Source organism: Tursiops truncatus, chromosome 15 (genome assembly GCF_011762595.2).
Source record: "Tursiops truncatus isolate mTurTru1 chromosome 15, mTurTru1.mat.Y, whole genome shotgun sequence".
Lineage (NCBI taxonomy): Eukaryota > Metazoa > Chordata > Mammalia > Artiodactyla > Delphinidae > Tursiops > Tursiops truncatus.
Window position 1 is genome coordinate 9041467 of NC_047048.1, and position 24175 is coordinate 9065641.

At 48.6% G+C, this 24175-nt stretch overlaps 2 protein-coding genes across 3 annotated transcripts in view; one reads left to right on the forward strand and one right to left on the reverse strand.

Annotated features, from left to right (window-relative positions):
• TRIM50 (tripartite motif containing 50) overlaps nucleotides 1–24175 on the reverse strand; it is a 58716-nt gene that overhangs the window by 12724 nt on the left and 21817 nt on the right. The window lies entirely within an intron of this gene.
• On the forward strand, nucleotides 1339–23135 carry FKBP6 (FKBP prolyl isomerase family member 6 (inactive)). The gene is made up of 9 exons (XM_004317129.3): nucleotides 1339–1464; nucleotides 1559–1676; nucleotides 2022–2111; nucleotides 2890–3092; nucleotides 4336–4455; nucleotides 7520–7714; nucleotides 7840–7949; nucleotides 9128–9220; nucleotides 23044–23135. The coding sequence occupies exons 1-8, from the start codon at nucleotides 1408–1410 to the stop codon at nucleotides 9216–9218; spliced, it is 984 nt and encodes a 327-aa protein (XP_004317177.3). The 5' UTR covers nucleotides 1339–1407; the 3' UTR covers nucleotides 9219–9220; nucleotides 23044–23135.

The window sequence follows — 24175 nt, forward strand, 5'->3', positions numbered from 1 at the left end:
TCTTCCCCAGAGCCTCCAGTGAGGCTGATGCCTTGATCTTAGCCCAGTGAGACTGGTGTCAGACTTCTAACGCACAGAACCGTGAGACAATAAATAGGTGTTGATTTAAACAGCTAGTTTTGTGGTCCTCTATTGCAAGAGGGAAAGAAAACTAAATACAGAAGCCAAGAGAAGAAAAGCATTTAAAGGTCAGTCAGGTCAGCTTCGTCAAATGCTGACAAGAGTCCAGTAACCTGCGGACAAAGAGGCGTCTGACGGATTTGGCAACGACAGAAGAATGGTGGCATGGAACAGGGGAAAGTGGTATTGAAGTGAGTTGAAAAGAAAATGGAGGGTAAGGAGGTGTTGACAGAATAGCCGAGAAAGCCTTTGCAGCAACCCTTTTGAGAAGTTTTTCCCACAGAGAGTAGGAATGAGACCACCTGTTGCAGCGGGGGACACTTGGGACAAAGGGAGGCGTGTTTGTTTTAAGGCAGGGTATCTGGGGGCACATATAAGCGGAAGGAAATGATCTGTAGTCGAGGCAAGGCAGGTGTAGGAGAAAGAGAATAGCCAAAGGCGTCCAGTCCTCGGTTTGGCAAGAGTGGAAGGACGCAGGGGACAGGCTGGAGGGGATGGAATCCAGGGCTATTCTTCCTTTGCTCCACGAGAGCGCAGGTGCTGCAGATTTTGCAGCGCCGGTGCTGTGAAGGTGAGGGCCATCACCTTGTTTTCTCGGGAACTGGGCAGTTTCACTTTAAAGTCCTGTCTGCGTCTACGTTTCCCCTGAATGCGATGGAGAAGGACGGAGGGTAGAAATAACCCACGGCTGTGAGGCCTGACCCCTCCAGCAGCCCACCGTCTTTGGGGCCTTGTCCCCACCAGCGTGTTCTGCCGGCCACGTGCCCACAGCTTGGCCATCATGTGCCCCACTGCTGCTCCTCACCACCTGCGTGTCCCATTCCTTGTGCCTTCGCCACGTGCCACCACACGCCCCTGCCACGGGCCCCCGTCATGATCTTCGCGTCCTCACCGGATGCCTGATCTTGCTCTGCACACCCCCATAATGTGCCCAGTTACGCTCCACGTGCCCCGTCATGCTCCGTGGGTCCTCACTACGTTTCCCATCATGCCCTGCAAGCCCTCAACTCGCGCGGGATCAAGCTCCTTGCGCCCCCCACCACGTGCCCTGTCACGTGCCCTGCCGGCCATCCCCTGGCGCGTGGTCCAGCCCCCAGCACCCACTCCCCAGCACCCAGCCCCGGCGTGGGCCCGCAGGCGGTTGGCTGCGGTTGGAGTGGAGCAATGAGCGCCTCCTCGCGGTCCCTGAACGGATTGCCGCCGTGGGGTGCGGACGGCAGGGTAAAAAGGGGAGGCCGAGTCTCCGCTGGGAGAAGACCGCGGAATCGAGAGGAAGGCCGCGCGGAGATGGGGGGCAGCACCCGGAGCCCGGGAGTCCTGCAAAGGGACGACGCCTCCAGCCAGGTGAGGGCCCGGGCGCTGGGGAGTCAGGAGCCAGGGCCGCCGGAGTCGGGTGTCAGCTGAGGACTCTGAGATCTTCTGTTTCATTCCCCACAAGTCTCGGTACCAGCGGTTAAGTCAAAGGATGCTGGACCTTTCCGGGGACCGGGGCGTGCTAAAGGATGTCATCCGAGAGGGTTCTGGAGAGTTGGTGACACCAGACGCTTCGGTGCTCGGTATGTCGTGCGGCCCTGGGTGCCGTCTGCCCTTGAGAGGCTGGCGATGCCCTAGTGCTGGCAGTTCCTCGGGTTTTAAGGGATAAGCGAGGGAACTCACTACCCCTTAGTGTGAGACCACTGTGAACAAGGGGCTCTGGGAGGCCCCCCAGCCCAGCTCTTCAACCTCAGGGCCAGAGGGCCGGCATCCAGACGTTGAGCGAAGGTTTCTCCTATGGCTCAGGGTGTGGGGCAGTTTAAGGGCATCTGGTGCTCACATTGCTTTTGTGTGACAAAGAGATGAGATGTGGAGGTGTGAGTGCCTTTGGTCCGTTTTCCTCCCACTGTCTCTTTTTTCTGTCCTAGTGAAATATTCCGGGTATCTGGAGCACATGGACAAGCCTTTTGATTCCAATTGCTTTAGGAAAACCCCTCGGCTCATGAAACTTGGAGAGGGTAAGTTCAGAAAAGGAGCTGGAAAAGACGCCGCAGCCTGGGGAACTGATGCAGGGCAGCGCCCTAGGACTGGAAAGCTGTCCAGAGAACTGAGTCTTCAAGTTGGTTTTTCTGAGGCTGGGTTTTGCTAAACGTTGTCTTCCACATTCCCCCGAGACCGAGGTATTTGGGAGATGGCCTGCCTGGCAAGGAAGGTAACCTTTGCATCCTGACTTAAACATGGGGTGCTGCATTCTTCTTTGTTAGTTTACTAAGTACAAATCCACTGAATGACTCTTTTACAAGGCAGGGTGAACAGAGAGGATGTACTCAGATGATTAGAAAGGCTGGGGCCAGTATGGTGGAAATTGACACACTCCAGACAACTAACCTCATGGAGCTCCTGGGAGGCATAAGCAGTGTTTTATGGGAGTGCTTAGTGAAGGCACAGTTAATTCCAGCTGGGAAGACTTCATGGTAGAGGGGGCATTTGAAATGAGGCCTGAAGTTTGAAGAAGGGTTCACTCAAGGTAGAAGCTGGGCCTTGGGGGAGGAGGACAACATTGCAGGAAGAAGGAACTGCGTGAACAGAGACGTAGAGGCCAGAATGCTGCAGAGCCTGGAGGAGTTAGAGTCTGGGGGTGGGGGGGAAACAAGGCTGAGAAGTGAGTTGGGACCACAGTGCAGAAGGCTTGGGATACTTGTGGAGAGATGTGGACGTGAAGGGGGAGGAAATGGATAGCACTGGGACAGGATACTGGGCAAGCTTCCGCCATGTATTTTTGGTCCCTTCTTCCAGATATCACACTTTGGGGCATGGAGCTGGGCCTTCTGAGCATGCGGAGAGGAGAGGTGGCCAGGTTTCTGTTCAAACCGACCTACGCTTACGGAATGCTGGGCTGTCCTCCCCTGATCCCCCCAAACGCTACCGTCTTGTTTGAGATCGAGCTGCTTGACTTCCTGGATTCTGCTGAGTCAGACAAGTTTTGTGTCCTCTCAGCCGTAAGTTCTGGAGCACAGATGTCAGCACTTGACAGAGAGTTGGGATGGGTTTGTGTTTTGGGTAATTATCCTGCCCTGCTGAAGATCCTCAGCCCCAGATTCCGCCCCAGCCTCCCGCGAGGCGGTGGGGAGCGGGGGAGTGTCCCGCCACTTGTTAGTATGCGTCTGTCTTAGTTCTGCTGGCTCTTGTGTGTGGGTACATGTGCTAGGCCAAGGGTTTGTTACGGACCACCAGGCTGAACTGACCTTTCAGTCACTGTTTGCCAATTCTCCCTGAAAGACAAGGAACGTTTGTTTCTCAACACTGTTTGGTTCCCAGCAAGTCGAGCACTGATAGCTCATAACTAAGGTGATCATATAATTTATCGTCCAACCCAGGACCCTTGAGAGTGAGAGGTACTATTAACCAGATGGGATACCAGGACATTGGGTGTAAACCAGGACAATCCCAGGCAAACTGGGACAGATGGCCTCTGTCTTCACAACTTAAAAATTGCCTCTCGTTTGTAGCCTCTCACTTAACTCATCCCGTAGAGACAAGGCTTTTGCTGGTCAGCAGTCACATGCACTCCTTGTTACGGTGTCTCACCCTGGCTATACGTGTGGCCTTAGATGTCCACCCCAGGTTCACATCTGTATATGACATCTCCCCAGCTAAACTGTCACCACCTCAAGTGAGAGTTATTACCTTTTTCTCATCTTTCCACAAAGCAGAGGTTCTTGCAGATAACCTGGGTCCCAACTCTCGTGTACTGATTTAGAATCTTTGGGGGTGGGGCTAGGACATCTATTTAAAAAGAGGCTCTACAGGTGATTCTGATGTGTACCAAGGGTAGAGCCTCATGGCCAGAAAGACCAGCAGGGCCCTGGGCGGACCAAGACCTGTTAAATGCTTGCTGGATGAGTGGTTGTCCTGATACGTGACTTCTGTGCTTGACAAGTTCCATCAGTTTCTAATTCTATGAGAAACTGCTTCTTTAGGGAGCATCTCTGGGTAGGACTAAACTAGTAGACTTCATTTTGGCTCTAGTCTGTAGAACAGGAGCAGTAATGGCACTGACCTGCCGTGGCTTCTGTTGGGATTCACAGAGGTGACTTCTGCAGAACCACCTAGCCCCGTGCTCGGCACACAGGTGGCAGTGAACAGAGGTTCCTAACCTAAAGGAGCAGAACTGACAGCTGTAACGACACCGGCATTGTGGCGTTCAGATTCCTTGCTGGTGTCCTTGTCTTTGATCCTCAGGAGCAACAGGATCAGTTTCCACTTCAGAAGGTCCTAAAAGTGGCAGCTACTGAACGGGAGTTTGGCAACTACCTTTTCCGCCAAAATCGTTTCTATGATGCCAAAGTGAGATATAAACGGGTAAGACTGCTTTAAGGTACACGTTTAGACCCTGGAAACTTCCTTCTTTAAAAGGTACAGACTTTTGTCTCTGTCCCTACTCCTCACATACAGCCGTTAAGAAACATCTTGCTTAAAACTCCGCATGGCAGAGGGCTGGAGGCTAGGCAAGGGGACACAGGGTGTGGGGAGCCGGTGACGTCTGGTCATGGGTCTGGATGTGACTGCGTGGGTGTGTTCAGACTGTGAAAATCCACTGAGCTGGATGCTTACTTTTGTACTTAACTGTGTGTGTTTCTCAATAAAAAAGTTTTTAAAATTCTCCTTCTAGTTCAGGGTTCTCTACCTACTGACTTCTCCACCCCATTTGCCATCTTCATTTCACGTCTCTCTGACAGTGGAGATTCATCTAATTGTGACTCCATTCTCACCAAGCTTCTGATTGTGATTTGGCTTCCTGTGGAGGTTTTGCTGACAGGAATTCACTGTTGGCCTTGCAATGCATTCAGCAAATATTATAAACACTTTCTGTGTGCCAAACTTTGCACCCTAAGTGCTAGAGGCAAACAGGATAGAGTTTAGGGGCGTTCTGATTTTTGTCTCACTTGCATAGTGACACTAAACATTCAGGATTTGCATTCAGCTGTAAACCACAGAATCCTGAAAAACAGTTTTTCAAATAAACTAGAGACGTGATATTTCTCACATAAGAAGGGAGGCAGTCAGGGCTTCCCTGGTGGCGCAGTGGTTAAGAATCCGCCTGCCAATGCAGGGGACCCGGGTTCAAGCCCTGGTCTGGGAAGATCCCACATGCTGCGGAGCAACAAAGCCCATGTGCCACAACTACTGAGCCTGAGCTCTAGAGCCCGTGCGCCACAACTACTGAGCCCGTGTGCTGCAACTACTGAATCCCGCACACCATAGAGCCCGTGCTCCACAACCAGAGAAGCCACCACAATGAGAAGCCCGCACACCGCAACGAAGAGTAGCCCCCGCTCGCCGCAACTAGAGAAAGCCCATGTACAGCAACAAAGACCCAACGCAGCCAAAAATAAATAAATAAATAAAATTTAAAGAAAGAAAGGAGGCAGTCAAAGCCTGGCATAGCAGTTCCACAAAGCCATCAGGGATTCAGGTTCCATAGGTCTCTCTGCTCAGCTGCCCTTAAGCGTGTTTTTGTTGGTTTTTTTCCCCCCAAGATGGTGGTTCAACCTGCAGCATCATGTGCTCATCTGGGCAGGAAGAAGGGAAGGGAGAAGAGTCTGGTGTGTTTATTTATATTAAGAGCTTTCCAGAATTCCTCCTACCCCAGCTTCCCTTTATATCTCATTGGCAGACCCGTGGTAAATGTCCATTTGCCCTTAGCGGTGTATGTATTAGAAGCTGGGAAGTGTGGTTTAATTAGTACATTGCTGCTTTGAATGAAATGGAGGCTCTGTTAGAAGAGGAGGGAAATACCAATAGACGTTGTCTTTCTCTGACTTATTTCACTTAGCATAATACCTTCTAGGTCCATCCGTGTTGTCACAGATGGCAAGATTTCGTTCTATTTTACGGCTGAATAATGTTCCATTGTGTATATATACCACATTTTCTTTATCCATTCATCTATTTTGGGGCACTTAGGTTGCTTCCATATCTTGGCTACTGTAAATAATGCTGCAATGAACGTAAGGTGCATATATCTTTTTTTTATGAATTGGGAGATGGGGATTGACATATATACACTTTTTTAATTTATTTTATTTATTTATTTTTGGCTGCATAGGGTCTGCGTTGCCGCACGCGGGCTTTCTCTAGTTGCAGCGAGTAGGGGCTACTCTTCGATACGGTGCGCAGGCTTCTTATTGCGGTGGCTTCTCGTTGCGGAGCGTGGGTTCTAGGCACACAGGCTTCAGCAGTTGTGGCTTGTGGGCTCTAGAGCACAGGCTCAGTAGTTGTGGCACACGGGCTTAGTTGCTCCGTGGCGTGTGGGATCTTCCCAGACCAGGGCTCGAACCAGTGTCCCCTGCATTGGCAGGCACACTCTTAACCACTGCACCACCAGGGAAGTCCCCACAGTAATTTTTCTTAAACGCCAGTCAGCCTTCAGTCATTTTCTTCATTCACTTTCTTGATAGTGGCTTTTGAAGCACAAGAGCTTTTAATTTTGATGAAGTCCAGTTTATTTATTCTTTAGATATTTGTGCTTTCAGTGTCATTATTAATCTAAGACCACAAAGATTTACACCAGTGTTTTCTTCTAAGAGTCTTACAGTTGAGCTCTTAGATTTAAGTCTGTGGTCCATTTTGAGTGAATTGTTGTATGCTGTCTGAGGTAGGAATCCAGCTTCATTCTTTTGCATGTTGACATCCGTTTATCATAGCACCATTTGTTGAAAAGACTGCTCTTTCTCCATTGAATGGTGTGGCACCCTGTTGAAAATCAGTTGACTCTAGATGTATATAGGTTTGTTTCTGGATTCTCAATCTGCATTGTTGGTTCTCTTCCACTGATCTATATGTCTGTCCTTATGGGTATCACACTGGCTTGGTAATTAATAAGTTTTGAAATTAGAGAGTATGAGTCTTACAACTTTGTTCTTTCTTTTTTTTTAATGTTTTTTGGCTATTCAGGATCTCTTGAATTTCCATATGAATTTTCAGATCCGCTTGTCCATTTTTGCAAATTTTGGTAGTGGTTACATTGAAAATGTAGAACAATTTGGGCACTCTTGCCATTTTAACAGTATTAAGTCTTCTGATCTGTGAACATGAGATGTCTTTCCATTTATTTAGATCTTCTTTAATTTCTTTCAACAATGTTTTATAGTTTTCAGTCTACAAGTGTTACACTTTAAATTTATTGCCACTTATTTTATTCTTTTTGATGCTGTTATAAATGAAGCTGTTTTCTTAATTTCGTTTTTGGATTATTTATTGCAAGAGTAAAGAAATACAACTAACTCTCATATATTGATCTTGTGTCCTGCAACTTTGCTGAACTCACTTTTTAGCACTAATTGTGTGTATGTGTGTGTGTGTTCTTAGGGTTTGCTATATATAAGACCACCTTCTCTTGACCTCCTGTCTTCCTTCTCCACAGGCCTTGTTGCTTCTCCACCGGCGATCAGCACCCGCTGAAGAGCAGCTCCTGGTGGAGACCGCCAAGCTGCTTGTTCTCCTTAACCTGTCCTTTACGTACCTGAAGCTGGAGCGACCCACCATGGCCCTGCGCTATGGAGAGCAGGCTCTAGTCATTGACCGAAAGAACACCAAGGCCCTCTTCCGATGTGGACAGGTGAGTTGGAGGGCAGGGACTTGGGAATGAATGCCCGAAGAAAGGCAGCAGTGGTGTTCAGCTTGGGCACTGCAGAAGTGCTGTCTTTCCTAAAGTGTGCTTTTAAAATTTTGTCCTTTTGACAGGCCTGCCTCCTCATGACTGAGTATCAGAAGGCCCGGGATTTTCTAGTCCGAGCCCAGAAGGAACAGCCCTTCAATCACGACATCAATAACGAGCTGAAGAAACTGGCCAGGTGAGACCTGTGTTTGCAGGAGTGCAAACAGAGGAAGGAACGTGTGGTGTGGCTACCACTCTGGCCTGCCCGCTCGGGTGTAGGCCTGTTTGATGTTGCCAGGCTTGTGCTGGGAGGCGGCGCCCCCTAGAGCTGGCTTGGTGAAGTGCTCGGCACTCTGACCCACAGCTCCCAGGCCGTGGGGGGGCAGAAGGGAGGGCGGCTGTAGGACAGACCTCCAAACCACACATGCCTGGACCATCGCCTGCCTCCCTGTCCTGCCCCAGAAGTAAGCACCTTAAAGAGGCGGCCAGTGTGACTTGCAGAAAGGGCAGTGTTCTTCAGATATTCTTCCCTACTCGCCACCAGCTGAGGACTGCTGTTCTCAACTGACTGCAGATCCTGATTTGATGTGAAATGGCTCTTTCGGGTCTAGTCATACCCTAGGGTGACGCTCTTTTTACTCAGGTGATGTGGATACCAACCTTGAAGTAATCTAACTTTTTCTGATTGTAGAAGCTACATGTTCATTGTAGAAAACTTTGAAAATTTCAACATAGTTAATCACCGATAATTCCATCACTTCATATTATAACCACTGGGTTTGTTTGTTTGTTTGGTGCTCTTTGGTTCCTCTGTATTGGTGAGATTTTTCTACTCCTGTTAACATTTTTAAATGTTTAATCCAGATTGCTAGTTAAAGCTTTCTTGCCATTAAAAAAGGTCTGAGGTGTGTGTACCTCTTATTTGGATCCGATTGTTTGCATTTCAGGCCTTTAACACTTTCTAGCAATTTCCTTTCTGGTATTTATAAATATCCTGTCAAGTTAGGTGTAGAAATTTTGGAGTCTGACCGTTCTTTAGCAGGAAAATCTCAAGGTAAGTTTGAGGTCTCTGAGTGTGAGGTGTTGCTCGGCAGGACTCTGCTGGGCAGCCTCACTGACAGCGGCTCCCGGCCTTCGAGGCTGCCATCTTTGCAGACGGTGCGCTTTTTGTCCAAGGACTTCCTGAACAGCCCTCGGGAGCCTCCCCTATCCCCCCACCCCCCACTCCCCAGCATTGCTTCCACTCACTCCTGATTCGATTTAAGGCCTGCTGAAGTTTTGGTGTTTCTGGACCTGAGTGGAGAATTCCAGCCACCAGGTGTCACCTCCCACAGAGACAGCCCTTCTCTAACTACTGTGTATTTCTCCCAACAGCTACTACAGCGATTACCTGGGTAAAGAGAAAGAAATGTGTCACCGAATGTTTGCTCCTGGTGCACATGGCTCTACAGTAGGAGAAAACTAAAGGTAAGGAAAGGGCTGATGCATGAAAAGCTTCAGGATTTTGTCTAGTACAGGTCTTCCCTGTAATGGTGGGGTTATGTCCCAATAAACCCATTGTAAGGTGAAAATATCCTAAGTCAACAATGCATTTAATACATCTAACCTCCCAGAACACCCTAACTTAGCCTCACTGGTCTTAACCGTGCTCAGAACGCTGATGTTGGCCTACAGTTGGGCCAAATCAGCCCAAAGAAAGCCTGGTTTTATTATATAATAGAGTGTCGACTGTCTCATGCAGTTTATTGAACACTGTACTGAAAGTTGAACCAGAGTGGTTGTCTGGGTTCAGAATGGCTGTCAGCGTGTCGGTTGTTTACCCTCGTGATTGCGGGGCCGATCAGGAGCTCTGGCTTGCTGCCCGGCATCAAGAGAGCCACTGGGACCGCATGCTGCTAGGCCGGGAAAAGATCAAAATCCAGAATTTCAAGTACCATTTCTGCTGAACGTGTATCGCTTTTGCACCATCATAAGGTGGAGAAGTCGTGAGTCAGATCATCATCTGTGTGAGGAGGTGGGCTCTTCTCCTCGGCCCCCAGTGACTAATGCTGCCTACAGTGAGGAGAGAAACCCTCCTTCCTGGAGCTGATGGGCCGCTGTGGTGCAGGGGGAGGGCACGTGCTGTGGGCCTTCTCAAAGAAGCTCACAGAAGTGAGGGAGGTCCCTCCAGGGCTGGAGGTTAGATTCATAGGTTTGGGAAGCCTTAAGCCTAAAATTGAAAACGGAAATGTTTCATGGTATATGTTCACCTCCCTCACAGTAGCGTGGAACGTGAAGCTGTGAGTATAGTTATTAATGCAATGGTTTATCTGGGTGTTGAAGATAATGCTTTTCTTAATCTGGTTTCTCCCCAAAACCTGAAAGCCTCCAACCTCACCTTCCATCTAACACATTGTTAAACACGATCCACATGTCGAGGGTGGGAATGGTTGGTGACTGCTAAGTTCCAAGTATTCCGAGAGCTAGAGACGGAAGGTTTTCAGAGCAGCAGGGGGTGGGCACGCCCTGTCCTGCTGCACCCAGGGTTTAGCTGCTCGGGGTTGCAGTTTCCCCAGGACTACATGACATAACCCTCTTGTCTGGTTTACTGTTACTTCAGAAAACTAATGGAAACAAAATCACCTGCCTTAAACACCTGCTTAGCTGGGTAGATAGCTCTGCTCTCTTGAGAGAAGTTAAACAAGGGACAACAAGAAAACAGCTGCTGGACGGGCTCGTGATGATAAATCTCTCCTTTGTTGCCTCCTCCATCTCCCTACAAAGGAGGCTTGAGAGAAGAAGGCAGTGAAAAGGCCCATTCATCTCAGGGCTTTCGCAAGTGATCTGTACACTCTTGTCTCTGCCCTGTCAGAAACAGCCAGTCGGTATCAGACGTAACGTCGCCGTCACCACTGACCGTGACCCTGTAACCTTGGCCTTCAGGTCTTGCGGGGACATTGGCGTATTAGCAGGTCTCCTGAGCTGAGACGTGAGCCCGAGGACTTTTCTCGTTTGGCGACTGTCAGTGTCCGCCAGAAGTGGGCGCCCAGTGGCTTTCTGCCAGACGTTTTGAGCTGTGAGCTGGCATGTTCTGCCACTTAATGAAGATCTGATTCTTCCCAGGTCTGTCCTAGAAACAGACTTTGGAAAACCCAGCAGGGAAACAAGTGTCCTCTCTGTTGTCCTCACTTCCCAGCTTTCTGCATCTGGCAGACGTTTTGGAGCCGCTGATTCTTAGATGGTTTCGGCGGTATCCCTAAGTCTCGAGTTTGTCTTATCACCAGCAATGGCCACGATCGTCAGACTCCCACCGCCATTGAGGTTGTAACACGTTTTGGCCTTTGCGTCGTTGGTTTTGCTGCTCCCTTTTTTTCTGTTGTACTTGTGCCTAGTTAGTCACTTAAAATGTCTAGGTTTTTAGATTATGTCGCCAACTAGTTTTAACTAACTAGGATCATTTAAAATGTGTACTTGTCTTCCAAGATGTTAGATGCTACTGACTCGTCTCCATCTTGTCTTCAAAGATGTTAGATACTTCTGGTAGAACAAGAGTTCCCTCAATTATATTCTCTAAGCCTCTGGTGATAGACGCAGTTTTCTAAGATCCATAGACCTCTATGTCCTTCTTACCTTTGTATTTTGCAGCATCTGGAACCATGCCTAGCATGTGATTGACACTCAGTAGATGTTAGTTGGATCAAATATGAAGTAGCTGAAATGCTAGCCCAGCCTCTTTGAAACCATACCTTCCAGGCTGACTCTTGTATTGGCTGTCAGGACTCATGTTATTGCCAGTAACAGAAACCCATTTTTAACTAGTGTCCACTAAAAAAGGTTTACTGAGGGGACCCTGGGGTAGCTCGCAGAATCCAAGGAGATGGTGAACAGTCAGTAGTCGGGCAGGTAGAGACTGTGGGCCCCAGGGAATCAGTCTCATCTTTGCTTCATTCTCTCCTGCCCTAAGGAATGCCCAGGCACCCATTTACACAGCATTTCTATTGGAGAGGGGTATTCCTTACCCACACCTCCCTCCTCTTCCTGAACCAACTGTAACTCCAGTTTGAAAAATCTTGAAGCAGGGCTCTGGCCTGGTTTGGAGGGTGTGGAGTCCCAGTTATCATATCATTTCATCCAAAAGGATTTCCCTGTGTATCTCTAAAAGATAAGGACCACTCTTGCACACTTTCTTTTATTCTCTGAACTGCTTATTTTTCTGTTCCTTTGCTTTGACTTTTCTCTTTTCCGTGTTGTAGACTTTCCACAAATGGTTGGTGTTTCTCGGTTGCTTATTCACATACAAGAATGAAACAGTAAGGAAAGTTGACAGGAGCTCTGTCACCTGGGCAGGGCTTTTCGACTCATCCTTCTTAAGGCTGAACAGATGGGAGCTGACTGAAATGCTTTAAGATCCTTAAATACCACAGGGAGGGGCTTTGCATTGGGCACCAACTCCTATACTAGCTTCCCAGATTTTCCTTGGGTGGATTTCCCCCCCTAAAATAGGGGGTACAAGTTCTGTATTATTTTACTTTGTATATTCTCAATTTCTAGTGAAGTATCTTCTTGCATATTTATTGGCCCCGTATATTCTTTATGCAAATTTCCTATTGATATCCTTTGATCACTCTTAGGTCTTTTCTTCATTGTTGTGTAAGAACCCTTTTTCATGCGAAGGATGTTCACTAAATGTCACATATTTTCTTCTAGTTGTTCTGAGTACTTATATATTTACATGTATCGCTGTTTTCTGTGTGGTCTGTGGAATTCACATTATGCTTACACTTGACCTGTGGGAGTAGCGGAGGTCTGTAATGAGTGGGCAGGAGAGCTCAGGGGTAATGGGTTTCCTAACAGTTCTTCCTGGAGTCTGAGCATCATTCCACGTCCACAGTGCTCCGTAACGTCCATAAGCCCATTTAATCTTCCCAACATTTTTTTGAGGGAGAAATTATCTCCGTTTTACAGATTGGGGAAGGAATAAAGCTCGGAGAATTAGACCCTTTCCCTGTTTGCGTGTGTGTAAACGACTGTGACCATTTTCATTTGATTTGAAATGTAAACCCCAGGTGATACCTGAGGCTTTGAATATATTCAGCTTCTTTCTTCAGCTGGAGCATTATCACTGGTTGCTCAGGGATTTTTTATTCCTTTCTTAGGTGTTTAGGAATTTCCTCCCTCTTCTCTGCTTTTCCATACTTAAGAGAAGCTGAAGCCTTTGGGCTATAGAATTAAGCGGACTGAGCCGTGTTGCTTGGCCAGCCTCAGGGAAAGAGTATCCTAACGGACTTCATAAAAAGTGTTTTCTGGGAAGTCAAAGCAGCCCCCAGGAGGCTCAGGTAGAAATAAAGGCCGAGCTGTGGAGAGTCCATTCCTGTAGTTGATGAGATTCTGGGATTCGTTTAGTCCTGGTTCAGAATGTTGGCCGGAGTGAGCCCCGGAGCAGCAAGCCCCACAGAGCTCGGTGCCGAGGCTCGAGGGGTCCTCTGGGGCCAGGGGTTCCCTTGTTCCAAAATAGCCTTCCTGTGTCCGGCCCGCACCAGTCAGTTGCCCGGAAACCCTAGGAGCAGAGCATCATCCCTCACGGTATGTGACCAGATCCAGACGGAGAATCTGTTTGATCCCATTCTTCCCAAAGGGATTAAGGAGAAACTCTCAAACCTGCTGTTGACTCTATAAAGATATTTCATGCCTCCAGTTAGACTCGTCTGAATCCTGAACAAATAATAACTTGCTTAAGTGTATTTTTATGATTTTATATATTAATTCTGACTGACTTTCCCTGCATCTCCACTTTTTTTTCTCCTCCAAATGGAGATGTATTTTCTCAAGAGTAACAGGGCCAGGCAGGCATCCTCTTGTTCTCAGATGAGGGCCGTGCTGTTTTCCAGGCAAACTGTTAGACACAGTCTCTTGATCTTTAGGAAATCTGTGAAATGCCTTTTCTCCCAGCTCAGGGGTGTCATTGAAGTCACCCCTTTGTTGTGTGACTATAAATAACTCCCTTAGGTTGGCACCTCTTCATTTTACCCCTTGCTGGGAATCGTTTCCGCTGGTAGAGCTGCTTTGGCCCGTTCCCCTCTCTCTGCAGCCTCTCCTGGCAGCTGTTAACAGGCCCCAAACCTGCTGCCTACTGAGATTTACTTCTGTGCTCTTAGTAGGTGAGGTATCAATGAGGGCTAATTACATGTCAGGCGATAACTAGGTTCCTTTCTCTAATCTTCAAATCAGTGATTACTGAAGTGCCATTACCTTTCCTTATGGGGCTGAACTGAAAAACGGGAACTTTGGATTCTCAGTCTCAGTTTGCTTTCTGTGACATCAGCCAAGTCCTCTAACCCCTCTGGGCTTCAGTCTTGTCACCTGTAGGATGAAGCGATTAGATCTTTAAGGTCACCCTGTACCTCTTTCCCCTGTCAGATGTTGGCTCAGTTGTTTTTAATTTTTTGGACTCATACTTACCTAATTATGAATAAGCCTTGTCTGCAGGCCTATGTAAGCCAGACCCTGATTTAGGTGAATTAAGGGTACAGGCAAATAGTGAAAGAAGTGAGCCTGAGTAATGAGGAATTAACACGTAGTAAGCCTCTTAGTGCCTTGAGACACTTGAGGCAGAGGATGGGGAGTCTTAGTTTGGTTCTCCTGACTGCCCTTTGAGGGCCCGGCCAGAGCATCCCAGACCCAGGGTGAAGCCGAGATGAATGGGGATGAGCCTCAGAGTCTCAAGAACCCAGAGAAGGGTTTTCAGATCTGTTAGACAAAGGGAATGAGCACAGATCATCTGTAGCACAGAGGACAAGGGTGTGTCCACAGGGATGTGGTCTGCATCATCCACACCGTGGTCACTGGCACAGTCTGAACAGAAAAGGCTGAGAGACAGATGCGGGGCTTGGCTCTTTAATTCTTTTTGGCATCCCGACACATCACAGGGCTTGGTGATAATGATGATGATGATGATGATGATGATGATTTTTGGTGAGCTGCATGTGATAGCCATGAGTGTAAGAAAATTCCTCTGCGCTAGTTTCCTACCACGGCTGTAACAAATGGCCTGGAGAGGCTGCTTGCATCCCTTGGCTAGCGGTCCCTTCCTCCATCTTCAGAGCCGGTAGCATAGCACCTGCAAACTACCATACCCTCCTGCCCTGGTCAGCATCTCTCTCTCTCTCAGTCCCTCCCTCCCCTCTGCTTCTGTAGTCATGTTTTCTTCTCTGACTCTGACCTTCCCGTCTCCCTCAGAATCCTTCTGAATGCATCGGGCCCACCCAAATGATCCAGGATACTCTCCCATCTCAAGATCTTTAATTTAATCACAAACTCCCTTTTGCCACATATGGTGACATAGTCACAGGTTCTGTGAATTAAGAGGTAGACACCTTTGGGGGGCGGCCATTATTCTATCATACCCTCTATGTATCACCACATACTGGGAACTACAGATCTCTTTAAAGATAACTCAGAACCATACATCCTAAGTGTTCTCCACTTAGTCCCTTCTGTCCCAAATAAGATAATCATAACAGCCTTCCTTGGAACATTTCCTCTCTTGCGGTCATCCCACTGGTGGCTGGGGGAATAATGGTATAAGGGGAAAGGACCGGAACCAGGAGACAGTCACAGCCAACCTCTCAGCCAGCAGATGAGGGCCTGAATGCGGATGTGGGGAGCAGGGTGCAGAGAGAGAGACTCTTTTAGGTGGCAGAATCACATGGTTTGGTGTTGGGATGAGGGAAAGAATCAAGAATGATCTCCAGATTTTCAGCTTTGATAGCTGGGTCCCTGGAGGCATTAGCAACTGAAGGAGGCTTGGGGCAGGTATTTTTTTTGTGGCTTGAGAAACTTGAGGTACCTGTAGGATGTCCAGGTGGAGGTAGCCAGCAGGAAGTTGACTGAGTGTGGGCGTCAGAGAGGAGGTCTGGCTGGAGAGCACGTGGCAGCCACGAGTATATGCAGGGCGCTAAAGTCCAGGAATGTGAGGAAGTCACCCAGGAGGAGGTGTAGAGAGGGGAAGGCTGTGGGACAAGGATGGACCCTGGGAGTACCAACATGGAACTGAGAAGAGAGGCTGGGAGCCAGGAGGACGAGTGGGAGGTTTAGCTGGGTGTCTGAACCAGAGAAGAGAGCAGGTGGATGGGAATTAGAAACATGTTGAATAATGTAAACCTTGTTTTGAAACAAGGGTGGCAGTTGGGTGGCACTTCTGACCCCTCTTTGACCTTGTCTTCTGTTGTCTTCACCATGGCACTGTGGCACCTGATGGCTGTGAACTCTGACAGTTGTCATCAGAGGAAGTGTGCTGTGAGTCCTAGGCCACCCGCAAGTCAGGGCAGAGGCCTGGGGGTGCTCTCTGGTTCAGTTTAAAGCTAAAAAGTGTGGGCTTCGGGGGACCACTCAGAGAGCCTGATGTGTGTTCCCAGCAGGGAGGGCACACACAGTGACTCCGGCCTCACGCCAGTGGTGAGAAGTAGAGAGGCATAGCCGGCTGGGGGTGGGGAGGGCACCAGGGAGGCTGAGGGGACTGCAGCAGGGAGAGTCGGTGTGGAGCAGACCCTAGGCCAGGGCCAAGGTGGGGACAGGCAGAAGAAGGTGGGCGCAGCAGCGAGGGCTGGCTTTGAAAGGCTGCCAGGCACGGTGGCGGGAGGAGGAAGGGCAGGATGGAGAACCAGACAAGCCAGAGGACACAGCCAGCTGGTGAGGTGGCCAGCACATCACATCACAGACTGTGTGAGTGGGCTCGGGCTCCTTGTAAAATTATTTTCCCCCAGTTGGATGTTTGAGATACCCAGACTAGGTTGTTCCGATTAAGTAATGCGTTTTGAGAAAGAGAACTAGTTAAATGGTTTCAGGGAGAGTCTAGGAATCTTCACCTTAATGTGCAGCATTTGTGCATTTTCTGGGATTTGAAGTGGGATCCATAGCTCTCACCAGTTTTTTTGTTTGTTTTGCTTGCTTTTTTTTTGGCTGCGTTGGGTCTTTGTTGCTGTGTGCGGGCTGTCTCTAGTTGCGGCGAGCGGGGGCTACTCTTCGTTGTGGTGCACGGGCTTCTCACTGCAGTGGCTTCTCTTGTTGCAGAGCACGGGCTCTAGAGTGCACGGGCTTCAGTAGTTGTGGCACGTGGGCTCAGTAGTTGTGGCTCGCGGGCTCTAGAGCGCAGGCTCAGTAGTTGCAGCGCACGGGCTTAGTTGCTCTGCGACATGTGGGATCTTCCCTGACCAGGGATTGAACCCGTGTCCCTTGCGTTGGCAGGTGGATTCTTAACCACTGCGCCACCAGGGAAATCCTCTCACCAGTTTTTTCAAAGGGCTGTATGACCCATAAAAGGTGAAGACCGACTATTCTAGAGGTTTCTCACAGATGCTGTTCATGTCTGCTTGCTCACTCTGGTTCACTGTTGTAGGCCCGGAGGGAAGGGCTCTAGGCCAGGGCTGCGGATGGGCAGGGCTGGTGTGGACACCGTGGGAACTCCGCTTACCCTGCCCTGATCCTTGGCTCTTTGTCCTCGGGTTTCAAACATAAACATCCCAGGCTCTGCAGCCTCCGGCTCCTGGTTCCAGGATTACATCACTTCTCCATCTTCTCTGTTACATTTTCACACTCTTCTTTGATTACTGCCCATTATTTTGTGCAACTGTTGTGGACACCTATCATATCATTGCTTGAGTTTCTGTTTCACAGTGACTGTGCCTTTTCCCCAGGCCTGGGCTGCACTCTCTTCAGAAGCGGCTTGTTTAGTATTAATGTATTCAGCTGGAGTCTGCCCTGCTGGACCTTTGTCTGTGTTCTCTGCCTGAGTCTGACTTCCTTTGTTTTGAGGGTCTCCTGGCTGAGCTCTCCTTGAGCCCTGGGCACACGATGGCTTTTCTCTCCGCCTTCTGCACCTCAGTGTGCAATGAGTATTGGATTTTCAAAATGAAATTTGAACTTTTCTGTTTTGATGCATTTTCATTTATGCTAAAGTGTTTCTTTTTATCGGTTTCAATTTGAAAATTCAGCTGACTGAACCTCATAAAATCCCAGTGTCTGATCTTGGAGGCTCTCCCTACCCACCTGCATTCCCGGGCACATGTTTGTGCTGAGTGAATACTGAATACAGGGTTTATTTCTACAGTCATTTCATGGGGCACAGACTAGACTGAGTTTTCTTTTTCATTGATGATTATTAAACTTTTTATTATGGACATTTTCAAACCTATGCAGGTTTAGAAAGAATAGCATGACAGTCTGAGTTATCAGCATTCTGCTGTTCTGTTTCCTCTACCACCCCCACCCCATAACTTTTTGTCATACTTTAATTTAAATTATAAAAATGCTACCTGCTTATAGTTTTAACCCAAAGAGCGGAGAATAAAACCTCCCAGTCCCCAAACCTACTCCCTAGAGGCAACCACTGATGTTTCATATGTGTCCCTCCCTAAAGGTTTTTATGAATATTCAAGATTGTGGGTGTCAGGCTTCCCTGGTGGCACAGTGGTTGAGAGTCCGCCTGCCGATGCAGGGGACACAGGTTCGTGACCCAGTCCGGGAGGATCCCACATGCCGCGGAGCGGCTGGGCCCGTGAGCCATGACTGAGCCTGCGCGTCCGGAGCCTGTGCTCCACAGCAGGAGAGGCCACAACAGTGAGAGGCCCGCGTACCGCAAAAAAAAAAAAAAAAAGGGTTGTGGGTGTCAATGTAATCTTCCCCACAAATAGAATTATACATCTTGTACCATAATGCAATTTGGATGTTTTCTAGGTTAGCGCACAAAGAACTACCTCATTAAAAAAAAAAAAAGACCCAGTAGCATTCCATCCTAGGAAGGAATCATCATATTCTTAACAGTGATTGATAGATAGACGGATGGATAGGTAGATAGACAGGAGATGACATAGTTATCCCCACACCTGAGTTTTCTATGGTATTTATTTAAATGTCGTGTCACTGGGTGGTAGCATGTATATCTTCAGCTGAACTAGGAATCACTAAATTGACCTCTCAAGTGTTTATACCACTTTACATGCCCTTTGGTAGTGTCTGAGATTCCATTCCATAGCTTTGCCATCATTTGTATTGTTAGATGTCTTAATCTTTGCCAGTTTGGCGCATCCAAAATGGGATCTTGTTATCAGAATTGGCATGTCCCTGATCAGGCATCTTTTCACATGTTTACAGTCACATGTCCTTTCTATAAATTGCCTGTTTCTCTGTAACCAAACACCTTTCTGAATTTTTCAGTTTTTTGATAGTTATTAAAATGTCAGTTGCTTCCCTGGATACTCTAGGCATATGATCATCATATACAAGTAATGGTAACTTTGTTTTCTCCTTCTCACCTTCTCTTATTTTATTCAGAGCCCATCTCACCATGTGGGCTGAGTGCTTCCAGAACAGTGTTAGATGGTGGTGACGGCTCAGCACCGCATCTTTCGTGACCATAGTGGGTGACCTGTTGCTGCTACACTGCTCAGCATGATGCGGACTTTCAGTTGAGATATATTCTTCTTTTTACCATGTTAAGGAAATGTTTTTATACTAAAGGCTTCTGTCAGGAAAGATTGTTATCAAATGCCTTCCTGTCACAAAGATAAGCTTTTTTACCCTTTGACTTATTATGGTTTATAATATTGAATCTTCGCAGCAGGGATAGAAATACTGTGCTTTTTTTTTGGCTGCATCAGGTCTTCGTTGCTGTGCACGGGCTTTCTCTAGTTGCGGCGAGCAGGGGCTACTCTTCATTGTGGTGAGCGGGCTTCTCATTGCGGCGGCTTCTCTTATTGTGAAGCACAGGCTCTTGGCATGTGTACTTCAGTTGTTGCAGCACGCAGGCTCAGTAGTTGCGGCACGCAGACCCTAGAGTGAGTGGGCTTCAGTAGTTGTGGTGCACGGGCTTAGTTGCTCCGCAGCATGTGGGATCTTCCAGGACCAGGGATCGAACCCATGTTCCCTGCATTGGCAGGCGGATTCTTAACCACTGCACCACCAGGGGAGTCCAGAAATATTGTGCAATTTTAATTGGTTGCTTTGGGAGAGCAGCAGAGTTCCTCTAACACAAAAGAGCATGTTCCTTCCCTAAGCAAATGCATTCATAGGACATTCTGTAATGAAAGACTTTTAAACTCAGTAGGAGAATTTGAGGCAAAAGGAAACTAACTTTGTTCTTCACAGGTTAACAGGAGTTCTCTGTTTTCCTCAGGCTGCTTGATGCTCAAGAGGGAGGAGTCTGGGGGGACCGAGGACTTGGAGAAAAAAGCAAAAGTAGAGCCCAAGAGCTCCAGGAGGAGGGGCAGAGGGAACCTGAGCGAGACCATGTTGACAGCCTGGGGCTCCCAGCTGGGCGGGCAGAGGCAATAAGCTCTTCCCAGATTCCAGTGCTTAGGATATTGGTACTTCTGTTTCTGTTGAAAGGATTTCAGGAAGTGAGGATACCTGTGGGAAGGGCTCATTATACCTTTTTGAGGTTTTAATGTGTTTCGTTGATCACTAAAGTTCAGCATCTCATTTATTTGCATTTCCACTACTTAACTTACAAGTAATGTCTTGTTTCCGTCTAATAGTTTTACTTATTATGTTTAAATCTTTATGATATCAGCAGTTTATTTACATCCTTAATTTGAAGTAGGGATCTAACTTTATTTGTTTTTCCATTTTTAAAGCCTTTATTTAATTTGTTACAATATTGCTTCTGTTTTATGTTTTGGCTTTTTGGCCCCGAGGCATGTGGGATCTTAGCTCCCCAACCAGGGATCGAACCCGCACCCCCAGCATTGGAAGGCGAAGTCTTAACCACTGGACTGCTAGGGAAGTCCCTCTAACTTTATTTTTAATCAAATGTCTAAACAGTTGTACCCAAACCTTCTGCTTATTGACTTAAAATACCATTTGTAATACCCTGATCAAAGAGTTTAAACCTATATAGGGTAAATTCATTCTTCACATTAATGCTAGAATGAGTCTGTATGTTTATATAACGAAGTTGGCATATAGTAGTGGAATTAGTCAGTGGTCCCATGGGCCTCCCTCTCTCCTTACTGATTCTGTGGCTGGAGCTCTGTCTTGGTTCATCAGTAGATTCTGGGCCTGAGCACTACAACTACTGTTGGAACTCAAGCTGGACAGCAGTTCCAGGTGATCAGAGGGCATGTCAGGTTGGTTTTGGCCCCAAGGCTGGACATTTCTCAGTGTGATTGCATCACAGATCATCACAAGACCCCATTGTTTCTCCATGACTTTGCGTGGGGTTGGACAGGAAAGTGCGTCTGCTGTGTCTGCTCTCCTGCATCCGGTGTGGCCGGGCCCCATCTAGCTGCTCTGGCTCTGCCCCATCCCCTCCTCTCCTGGATGCTGACAGCACAGCAGATGCCTCCACCTCAGCGGCTGGGGTGGCCCTCCTTCTAGGCGAGCATGTGAGTGGACTGTCAGCTGGAGCCCACAGTGGCCCTCTCCAGTGTGCTGGTCTTACAATAGTTGGACTTGTTGGCAGTGTGGGTTTGCAGAGGAATAAATGGGAAATGAGTGGGGAGTGAGGTGCTGCAAAATGAAGAGTGAAGCTGCCAGCTTTCGAGTGCCTGGACTAGGAAACGGGCACCACGTCACGACCTCACCTTGGACTGTCGGGCAGGGCAGTGTAAGCACTGGCCCAGGCCAAGGGGCTGCTCTTCCTGCCATGGTTCTTAAGCCCCGCAGTGTCTTCCACGGAGCGGCCAGAATCATCTTTTTTCAAAGTCATTTCTCTGTTCAGAAGCTCCAGTGACTCACCTTTTAATGCCTCTGTGGCCCGTGTGACGGGGCCCCTTCCCATCTTTCTTCCCTGCGTTCACTCCACCCTGGCCACACTGGCTTCCTGGTGCCTCTCACACACTCCAGTCGTGTTCTTGACTCTGGGCCTTTGCATCGACGTTCCTCCAACCTGGAAAGCCCTTCTGACTGTTCAGAGCTCTGTCTACTTAAATGACCCCCGCTCAGAGATCTCTCTGGTTACTTTATGTTAAACAACAACCTGCATCATTCTGCATCCCAATAGCCTGCCGATTTTTCTTCACAGCAGTTATGTGCTTTGGTTTATTCATCTCTTTATCCCACTAAAGAGAGTCCCAGGAGGTGGCGACTTTGAGGTTTGTCCGTTGCATTTCACTGGTGCCATGGTTTTCTGTAATTTGTTATAAAGGCCAGCCAAGAAGGCTTAGGGGCACAGAAAAGCACCCTTCATGGTAGGTTTAAATGAGAAGCAAGATGGCCATCTTGAGGCAGCACTGGCCCTCCCTCCTGCCTGCACTGAGCCCGACCACTTCTGCCCAGGGGTTGGGTTGGGAGGAATATCTCAGGGCAGGTCTCTCCCCCGACTCAGAAACTGCTGTTCAGCAAGATGGGAGTGAAGGATGTGTTCTTACTCTGACCCCCACCTCCTGGACACACACAACATGGTCCAGACAGCTGCTCACACCAGGGCACCAGGGCACCAGGCTGGGATGGCGCATCAGCCAGCACCCACCCCTGTGTACCAACCAGCGTTTTTCGTGGCTCTGGGGCCGGCGTTGGGCTCTGGGGAGGGGGGGGGCGGGCAGCGCCTGCAGAGCCAGCACCACAGAGCCATCGATGGGCTGTCATACTAGCTTTCACTGTGTTCCTGCCCTCAGACAGTGTCACACTGGTCTTGTGACAGCCCGGTGAAGTACACACTATCTGGCACATTTTATAGGTAAGGAACAGGAGGTATTACTTGTCCAGGATCACAGAGCCGGAAAGAGTCCATTTGGGTCTCTTGGCTCTGGAAAAAGTATCACACTGTGTCTCTTCCGTCAGCGCCCACGTTACCTGTCTGTGTGGTGAAGCCAGTCGTCCTGTGGAACTGCCTGGCGAGGCCCGTCCAGGCTTCTTGTCTGGTCACATCCCGAGCGCTTCACGCTGTCTGGTGTGTGTCACGGGTTTTGTGTGTCCCATTGAAAGCAGCTGCTGTACTTCTGGCTCTTCGGGGGTGCTTTTCGTGTCTTTGAATGGTGGAGGAAGTGTTAGTCCTTGTGGAACAGTTGAGAATGGCTGATGAATGAAAAAGCTCTGCCTGCATTCAGGAATTAGGCATCTATTCTGGGGCCTCATCTGAACAATGAACTTGAACTGGATGGTCTCAGGGTCCCTTCTAGTCTGGTTTTCTGAGACTGTGTTCTTGATTTGAAGTTTCAAAGCCACCATATTAATTGGTCACCATTTCCCCGGACCCACCCCCTAGGGGCCTTGCAGCAATGGCGTCTGTCCCTGACCGCAGACCTGGGACTGGCTTTGGTGCCCCTCTGGGACGTCTGAGTCCCGTTGTGTTTCTAACTGCTGTGTTTGATTTCTAGATTCCTCAGCTAACTACAAGCAAGAGAAGAGAGGCTGCCCAGTTCTCCATCGTTATGGGGGGTGGCGAGGGAGCTTTCTGGAAGGAACTCCTCAGAGCAGACTGTGTGGCAGTGACCTGCTTGGAAGAGGGGCTGGGATTCTGCAGCCCGAGGCCACTGCCTCATCTCTGACACTGCTGCTGAGGTGTTTTCACAGGTGCTGTTTTCTGTTTCACGTTTTCATACAGAGGAGGGGAAAGGGTAGCTACTGACAAGTAGAAAAATGCTATTTTTTAAAGGCAGTTTCTTGTTTTTTCAAATAGAATAAGTCCTTGGTTTTTCTCCAGTCCCAACCCCCTTCCCGCTGCTCATGTCTCTGGGTAAATACAAATAGAGATGGCTTTGTGTATTTTTGTAGGGCTCTCAGTTTTGAGGAGAGAGAATTATGTTACAGATGTTTTTGTTGTAAGCAAATAAAAGACTTCCTTGTCCTTGCAAAATCCAGTGTAAATTGTGTGAATTCAATTAAACTTATAAAGTCAGTAGGTAGGGTAGAGGGACAGCCATTCGTTGAGACCAGTTGGATCAGTGAGTGGAGTTGGGTTTGTTTTGCTGGAGCCAGAGCAGTTCTTTTTGATTGATCTAAGGGTAAAACGCTTGTGCATTTGGGTTGGGGTTTCCTTGAAATCTGCTCCCTTCTCTGGGAAGCTGTTTCAAGACAGTTAATTGGAAACCTGGGAGCCAGCCAGTCCTCCTGCACTTTTGTGCACCTCAGGTCTTGCAAAACATGTGTGTTTGAGGTGTTATAAAGCCAGCCTCCCCGTGGTGTCTTGGACAGTGTGGTGCTGGGTGATGACAGCTGCCACCTGAGGGGCAGCCCGGGGCCCTCACAGCATCGCTGCAGCTCGTTCTTGCCACAATCCTGGGAGGTGAGCAGTGGCCCTGCACTTACCAGGGAAGGAACAAGCTGGCCTAGAGAGAGTAAGACATGCCCCAGGGCCTCCGGGCTCTCCCCGTTAGAGCCAGGATGTAAATCGCTGCCTCTCCTGCCTCACAGCCGGCAGCGGGCTTGGCTTGGAAAGGCCCCCGGCTCCCAGAGGGCTTGGTCGTCCCCACCCAGCCGCGGTGCTCAACCCTCTGCGAGCCTTGCTGT